General features: G+C 44.1%; 1 protein-coding gene across 1 annotated transcript; it reads right to left on the bottom strand.

Annotated features, from left to right (window-relative positions):
- Positions 1-3,704: 3,704 nt before the first annotated feature.
- Positions 3,705-8,313, bottom strand: LOC115399867 (E3 ubiquitin-protein ligase TRIM39-like). The gene is made up of 3 exons (XM_030107517.1): positions 8,162-8,313; positions 5,139-6,837; positions 3,705-4,282 (listed from the first exon to the last, which is right to left on the bottom strand). Exon 2 carries the CDS (start codon positions 6,826-6,828, stop codon positions 5,158-5,160), a length of 1,671 nt encoding a protein of 556 aa, XP_029963377.1. The 5' UTR covers positions 6,829-6,837; positions 8,162-8,313; the 3' UTR covers positions 3,705-4,282; positions 5,139-5,157.
- Positions 8,314-8,656: the final 343 nt, after the last annotated feature.

The raw sequence follows: 8,656 nt of genomic DNA on the forward strand, positions 1-8,656 counted from the left end.
TAATGTGGCAACCGCAGCAAGGGTCAACTGGGGGAAGAGCGAGGCCCTTGCTGTCGGCAGGTGGCATGGCGGTCTTCCAGTTCTTCCCCAAAATTTAACATGGAGGAGGGAGGGCCTCAAATATCTGGGCATTTATGTCGGTAAGGAACATTTTGTTCAGAACTGGGAGACCGTCTTGGAGAAGGTTGAGGCTAAGCTCTCCAAGTGGAGGTGGCTCCTCCCAAAAATGTCACTTCGGGGCAGAGTCTTGGTTTTGAATAACCTGGTTCCTCCCAGTTGTGGCATCAACTCACCAGTGCAGACCCTCCTCCAGGTCTCCTGGCTCAAATTCAAAAGAAAATGATCAATTTCTTCTGGGATGGTCTGCAGTGGGTGCCACAGGGGGTGCTGTTTTTAGACAGAGAGGAGGGGGGCCAGGGCCTGGTCCACTTGGCCAGCCGGACCGCCACTTTTAGACTCCAGTTCCTGCAGAGGTACCTCGCAGGACCGGCGGATCTGGTGTGGAGAGGCGTGGCCAGCTGCATCCTGAGGCGTGCCAATAAGTTGGGGTTGGATAATGTTCTGTTTTTGACTGATCCCAAATTTCTAAATCTCAAGGGGCTGCCTCTATTTTACCAGAGTTTATTTAAATGCTAGGCCTTATTTTCACGCAGATGGTGCCTGAAAGCCGACTCTCTGGTCTGGCTGTTGAAAGAACCCCTGATCCACGGATCCAGACTGGACATCAGCGGAGCCTCGACCCCTGGCCTGACCGGAAGGCTGATCCAGTCTGGGACCCTCACCGTGGGTCAGCTTGTGGATGCTGTGGGGCTGGACCTGAATGACGCCCAGGCTCTGGGCTCGCTGCTGGGGATGCAGTCCATCCGGGTGTCCCAGGGGCTCCTGGAGAAGTGGAGGAGTGCACTGATGCCCAGAGACAGGAGCCTGCTGAGGAGATACAGCCAAGGAGAACTCTCCCCGGATGCTGATGACCCCTTCCCCGAGGTCCTGCTGAGCCTGGAGCTGGGGGATCTGTCCGGCCCCCTCCTGAAACCACACAGCCCGAGAGACTATCCTTACACAAGGCAGACAAAAAGATTTTTTACAGGAACTGTGTGAAGAGCATCCACAAGGGTGGACTGAGCAGCAGGCCCCCCACTGTGTGGTCACAAAGACTGGGACAGGCTGGTCCTGGACCCAGCCCACAGTGGAGGATTTTATACAAGCCCCCCTGCAGAAAACGGACTGGAGACCTCCAGTGGAGAATTTTACATGGTGCCATCGCCTCCAATGCCTTTATCTCTGTCCTCAACCCTGCTGTTTTAAACACATGCCCCTTTTGCCATCAGAGAGAGACTGTCTACCACATTTTTACCGAGTGTAAGAGGCTCACAGGCTTGTTCACTCTTTTAACGGCGGTTTTTAGTCTTTTTAGTGTTGCTTTTACTGAGAGAACTTTTATCATGGGAGCTGGCTACAGACAAAAAGAAAAAAACAAGTGGCAGCTCCTCAATTTTATCTCAGGAGAAGCCAAGATGGCGATTTATGTCAGCAGGAGGAACAAGGTTGAGGGCAGAGAAGGACAGGACGTCAGAGAAGTGTGGCAGGTCAATGTCAAATCCAGACTCTGGCTCGAATACCGTTTTTTTAAACAAAACAATGATTTAAACGCTTTTAAAGAGGACTGGTGTTTTAAGGACATTCTGTGCTGTTTGGACAACAATGAACTTCATTTTGCACATTTTTTAATTTGAAGATATGAATGGTTTTGAAGAGTCTGACACACACTGTATCACTGTAAACTGTGTAAATAAAAGTGTGGTTTAAAAATCAAAATCTCTCTCTCTCCCTCTCTCTCTCTCTCTCTCTGTCTCTCTCTCGTACATGTATCCATATATACACACAGCATGGTGCTGTCCATGGTGCTGAAACAACATCAACACCTTTTCCCAAAAATATCGACTCATGAGTAAAAATATGAGTGTCTTTTGTTTGAAATAAAGACACAAAGATGACAAACTTCATGTTGGAAGTCTGATTAAAACACAGACATGTACATCACAGACGTGGTGTTTAAGTAAAACTGGATTTCTGGACAAAAAACAAAGCAACTCTGTATTCTTTTGTAGTGTTTGATGTCCAGTGTGTGTGGAGTGTTTGAGAAGTGTAAATGGGAATGTGTGAGACAACACTGCCTCATGATGAACTGATATAATTTCATTTGCTGATGAAAAAGTATGTATTTGACCGTGGAAATACAAAAGCTCCAGCTTTGAAACAGAACGACCGAACATGACCTAACATGATTCAAAGTGTGTTTGTCGTCAGTGTCAGTATAGTCAAGGTTACATCCATGAGAGGGAACAATTCCCTCAGCTCTCACGATTTCAGAACACAGCTGCAAACATTGAGTGTGTTGTTGTGTTTCTGTGGAGGTCAAACTCAGGAGGAATCCAGGTGATCCAAAGGAGTTTTTATTCATCAACTACAGCCCATGTTTACAACATTCAGCACTTTTTACAGGTAGAGTCACCACAAATGACATTAAGATTGTCACATAGTTTACAGTTTTCTCAGTTTGGATCCTCACAGACAGCTGTTATACTTCTTCCAACAGACTGTGTGAAACTGGATAATAAAATATCAACATTAAGTTTCCCCTTGAAGAAACCTTGAAACTGGAGAGAAAAACTCATGTGTTCATGCAGTGCTGTTTTCGTCAATGATGACAACGAAAATATTTTGTCAACGCCCCTTTTTTCCGTGACTAAAACGAGACGTGACGAGCTAAAAAATCTCTTTCAAGACAGAAATGTGTTTTCGTTAACGAGACGAGACGAGACGAAAATGTCAGTAAATAAATTAAAACAAACGCGATTCTCCCAGCTTGTTCACGCAGATTGGCTGCTTTACTCTGAAAATATCAGCAATTCACGAGCTGATTCCTGTTTGACCACGCCTGCACTGCATGCACTGGCGCACGAGAAAGCGTGGCAGCAACTTCCGAACAGGGGCTCGGCGGGAGGAAAAGACACGGTGATTTATGGATGTATTTAAATCAGAATCCAGCAGAAAATAAAACAGAATGCCTTGTGGGACACGGAGGATCTAATCAAACTGTTTGACTGTTCTTACTGTGAAACTGCAATGGGAGCTCAACATTGATTAGTGAAGATTTTTTCCCCAAGTACCTAATAACTTCTTACTTTTTCTTTTTTTCTTTTTTTTTTTTTTTAAATAATTCAGGTGTTGTCTTATTTTGAAGAAATGTATTTTCACTTTTGTGTAAAATTTGTATAGAGAAAATTCAGGTAAGGAATACTTACAAAGTTTATCAAACTCAAGTTATGTTTGTCATTTCAGTTTTGAAGACTTCCAGGTGTTTCATACCATCAAGTGTACCCAAGGAATTAATTTTGTTTATTTCAGTTGTTTTAATGGTAGTATTTTCCTAATAGCCATCTTGATATTGGTTTTATCGCTCCTCAAAAAGAATAACAGGCAGTTACTCTTATCAGTTCAAATCAGTAACATAGAAACATAACAGACCAGTTTTACAAAAGATCTCAGCCTTTATATCAGTATGGACATTATAAAAGTAGCTTGAAAGTATCAGCAAAACTCCTATTAGTCCTCTCATTCTGTCTGGCAGAGCTCAAGCACTGCATTGAGTTTGCAAAGTATCAAACTAGTCCAGTGAATTATTTGATATTCAAAGGCGTCAGTGTGTTATGTTGTTTTTGTGCCATTCAAGTATATTTTATTATGTTTGTTTTGTTTACAATTTCCTTTGTCTTTTTCCTTTAAAGGCTTTTTTTATGACTAAAACTGGACTAAAACCCATTTGGTTTTCATCGACTAAAACTAGACGAAATCTATGAAGTGTAGAAATGACTAAAATGTGACTAAAACTATTAAGCATTTTGTCCAAAAGACTAAGACTAAAACTAAATCAAAATAGGCTGCCAAAAACAACACTGTGTTCATGTTGTGACTCTGCAGCTTGAAGACACACAGACTGAAAGATTCCTGCTCATGAAGACATAAAAACACAAGAAAACTCTCCTGATGGAGTCTTCAACCATGAAGGAGCTCTGCCATGAATCAGACTCAGAGGAAACAGGTTGATTCTGACTCTGACTGCTCAGTGTTTCCTCTTCTCATCACAGCTTTACTTGTGTTGTTCAAACTGTCAGATGAACGTTTCTTTAGGTACAAACTGCTGCTCAATGAAATCAGAGAATCGTTCACCATGAATCAGTTAATCTGTCACTTTCTCACCACTTTATTCATTGTTGGTGATGTTCAACAGAGTTGGGGTCCATTACTCAATAAAGTGAAGAGTTACCGTTACTCGTTACTTTTGAAAAAAGTAGTGCCTTACACTACTTGATTACTCCATGGAAATAGTAAAGAAGTTACACTACTCGTTACTGCATAGTGCTCCGCCGAGCTGTGCACCGGTATATCCTTCCGCGGAGCACTGCACATGCGCAGGTCTGTGTGTATCAAAACGTCATTTAAACTTATTGAAAAGAAAACACGTCTTTTAAAATGTTTTATAACCATTCGGATTTACTTCACGTGCTAATACGACAACCCCCTGGACCACTGGAAAGAGTATTTTGTCCATTTTCGTAGTCCAGCTCTGATTGACTTCCAGCTAAGCTTCGAGCTAAGCTAACTATGATGCCAACAGCTGGAAACCAGCCGGACCAGAGACACAAGGTATGAGCTTGTCTAACTTTGTCAATGGGTTAGGGAAAGGGCGTGGGTCCCTAATCTTCGCAGTGTTCCTTTAAAAGGGGCATTTACAGTAGGAGGGAGTGCAGTGTTGTCAGTAGGGCACAAATTTATATAAGGCAACCAATTTTACTTTCACGGTTCCATCAGCCCTGACCCGGAAGAGATAGCGAGTAGTTGCTCGTATGGTCACCGTTCCATCTACTGGTGGTAATAAAAAGAACTCCGCTTAAATAATAATATTTTGGCTGCTCGATTTGCAGTCATTGTAAAAGTAACGATTGTAGCGTTTCATTTGTAACGCTAGTTTAACTATCAATCTAGAAGGAGTAGTGCCGTTACACTACTCGTTCCCATCAAAAGTAATTTAACTACTTGTAACGTTCGTTACTTGTCGTTACATACCCAACTCTGATGTTTAATGATAAAAACAGATCAGACAGTTTGATTGACAGGACAGATGATCAGAGGAGCAGAGTTTTTACCACCATCATGAAGACCGGGACAGAAGAATGGGAGGAGTTTGTCAGTGAAGCAGTAGCCAGTGAAGGAGTAGATCGGAGCTGCAGCAGCTACATCATAAAAATAGACCAGACCCTCCTCATAATCCACAAACACCCCCACCTTCTCAGGAACACACTTCAGAGAGAGATCAACATCAGTATGGTTCTCGCAGCTAAAGTACTTGTTTTGATTTTCCAAACCGATTATCCATAAACCTTCATCAGGGCTCAGTCTGATCTCTCCCTTCCTGTTGATGGACTCGTTGCTCACTCCTAAAATCCATTCAGTCTTTCCTTTAACCTGAACCTCAAAGTAAAATTTACCTGAAGAGAAACTCTGTTTTCCTAAAACATTCACACAGTAATTAAATCTCTCTGGGTTGTCTGGAAGCTTCTTCCTCACATCACCATGACTCACTTGTTTTCCATCATCAGACAGGATGAGATCAGGATGAGCTGTATCAGGATCAAGAGTCACATCCATTGCAAACTGCTGCTTCCTCTTCAGATCAGCCTCAAACAGCTTCTTGATCTCAGCCTCAACCAGCTTCTTCTTCATCTCTTTGCTGAGAGTCTCCTCCAGCTGAGCCACAGCTCTCACCACAGTCCCCTCATATGATGATGGACGGACGCTGACCTCTGTCCAGTCCTTGGTGGGTGGAGCAGCTTTCAAGGAGGAGAAGTCTTGGAGGAGGTGGAGGTGGTCTTCAGAGAGGAAGAGTTGCTTCACCTCTGAGCTCCTCTTTATCAGCTCACAGATCTCCTCTTCCAGATCTCTGATGAGACCTTCAGCCTGTTTCTCTCTGGCTTCCTCTTCCTCCTCCATCCTCTCCATCAGCTGCTTCAGGCCTCTCTCAACACACTCCTTCAGAGCAGTGAACACCTCAACACCTTCTGCTTTCTCTCTGTCTGCAGCAGCTTTACTCCTCTTCACACACTCTCTGATCTCCTTGATCTTCACTCGTCTCTCCTGGATCATCTGCTGCATCTCAGCCTCTGTCTTCCTCAGCTCCTTCTTCTTTCGTTTAGCTTCTTCACTCAGAGGAACAACCTTGTGTTTCCTGTGCTCTAAAACAGAGCACATCATGCAGACACATGTCTGCTCTCTCTGACAGAACAGCTCCAGAGGTTTATGGTGCTTCAGACACATCCTGCCTTCCAGGTTCTCCACAGGCTCCATCAGCTGATGTTTCTTCAGGACTGACACTGTCAGATGAGGCTCCAGATGAGTCTGACAGTAGGAGACCAGGCACACCAGGCAGGACTTGAGGGCCTTCACTTTGGTTCCAGTGCAGACGTCACAGGGAACTTCTCCTGGTTTGGCAGCTTGTTGCTCTGAGCTGCTGCTGGCTTTGAGTTCAGCTTCACGTCTGAACTGAGAAACCATCTCAGAGATGAAAGTGTTGACGTTGAGTTCAGGTCTTGTTCTGAACTGTTTTTTACACAGGGGACAGTCACAGATGCTGTTGGTGTTCCAGTGCTGAGTGATGCACTGGTTGCAGAAGTTGTGTCCACATGGTGTCGAGACTGGATCAGTGAACACTTCCAGACAGATGGAGCACAGAAACTGGTCTTCAGAGAGCAGATTGCTGGCAGCAGACATCTTCACACACTGAGGACAAAAGACAGAGAGTGAACACAACAGAAACAACACAACAGACAGTCATCTCACTCAGGATAAAGATGATGATATATGTCCACAGAAACAGAATAACTGGACTGAGAGAGACGTAAATCACACTGAAGACACTGTTAACAGAAAAGTATATCAGAGATGAACGAATAAAAGAAAAAAAAACAATTAGCAGAGGAAACAATAACACACACTTTTGATGTTTTAAAAGCTCATCAGGTCATTAAAGGGCAACTCTGGTTTTTTGACACCTGGACCTTATTTATAGGTGTGTCATGCTCATATACTCACTCAGACAAACACCGTGCAGCTCGGAGTCCTTCAGAAGTTATTTAGATCCAACCGATTAAGCCGCACTTACCGAGGGCAGCTGGATCAGCTGACCCACCTGAAGACGGTAGACGAGCTGACTTTATGACAACACTGGCTGGACTGGATGGATGAAAAATTATAGCCGAAATGAGCGATTTATTTATGCAGAGATTATGTCCAGCGCTAAAGCTCCATTGCCGTGGCCCTCGGTAAGTGTGGCTAAATCAGTTGGATCTAAATAACTTCTGAAGAACTCCGAGCTTCACAATGTTTGTCTGAGTGAGTATATGAGCATGCACACACCTATAAATAAGGTACAGGTGTCAAAAAACCGGACTTGCCCTTTAAACTAAACAATAAAGAGCGATGGGCCCAGCCAGATCCCAGAAGGCTCCACTGTGAACCCAGGAGCCATGTAGAAATACTAACAGCCCTCCTTCTTCAGCACTTTCACCGTTTGACACTTTTCTTGACGTTTTAATTCATCTCTGATCTGTGGCTGGGAGTGTTGCTGCCCCCTGCTGGTCACTTCTGGCCCTGATTTCTGCTTGAACAGTGCGCCCCCAGTGGACACATGAGGAAAAATACTTTGTGAGAAATTATTATTTACACTTTACAAGGTTATCTAAAGTGCCGGTTTTGGCCCGAAGGCCGCAGGTTATACAACCCAGCGTGTTCTATAAATACTTTAAGTCTATTTTAAAGTTTATTCCGGTCATTTTGACAGTTGCTGAATCACTTGAGTTCATTTGAGCTGCCAAACTTTCACTTTCGATTTCATTCGAGCTCCGCAACACAAACACATTTAATCAGTAACAGCAGGATTTCCTGTAATTCCATCTCTCTGTGTTTTACTCGGACTGATAAACACCTGTTCAAACCCTCCAGAAGCTCATTTTCTCTGGACTTTCTGCTTTTCCCTGGCAGCTGCTGGACTCTGACTGCAGTGTTCTTGTTGAAAGTCAGTGTGAATGAGAGCAGCTGGACTCACCAGGATTTGATGGACTGCAGGTGAACTCAGGAGAAAGACGCTGAAACACAAACTCTGAGGTTTGTCTGAAGAACTTCTGTTTGATGTGACCCCTCCTTCCTTCCTCTCACTGCTCTACAACTTTTTCATTTCCTGGCTCTGAGCTTTCACTGGAGACTCTTTACTTTCAGTCTCAGCAGAAAGGAGCACAGCGCAGTTTGCTCGTTTTATGCGAAACACCGACCCCTGCAGGCCTTGGGCTTAACTGCAGTCCATGTACGTGCACAAAAGAGGGGAACTCCTTCCTCGCTCTTTTAGTAGCGCTCGAGTAAAATTTAAGTTTCTTTTGCCTGGTGGGGTCTGTGCTGGAGTTGTGGCAGTGCTAGAAGCTGGTCTTTTCTTACTTTATGGAAGGTCCATCCTCAGTACTGCTCAGTTGTTGCTGCGAAGCACCTGGCGGAGTAATGGCGGACAAAGCTAAAACTAGCTCAGTGAAGCTGACCCCCACCCACAAAA

This window comes from Salarias fasciatus, chromosome 13 (assembly GCF_902148845.1).
Source record: "Salarias fasciatus chromosome 13, fSalaFa1.1, whole genome shotgun sequence".
Classification (NCBI taxonomy): Eukaryota; Metazoa; Chordata; class Actinopteri; order Blenniiformes; family Blenniidae; genus Salarias; species Salarias fasciatus.

Excerpts from the sequence above, each read along its gene's own strand:
- LOC115399867 (XM_030107517.1), bottom strand. The coding sequence starts at position 6,828 with ATGTCTGCTGCCAGCAATCTGCTCTCTGAAGACCAGTTTCTGTGCTCC.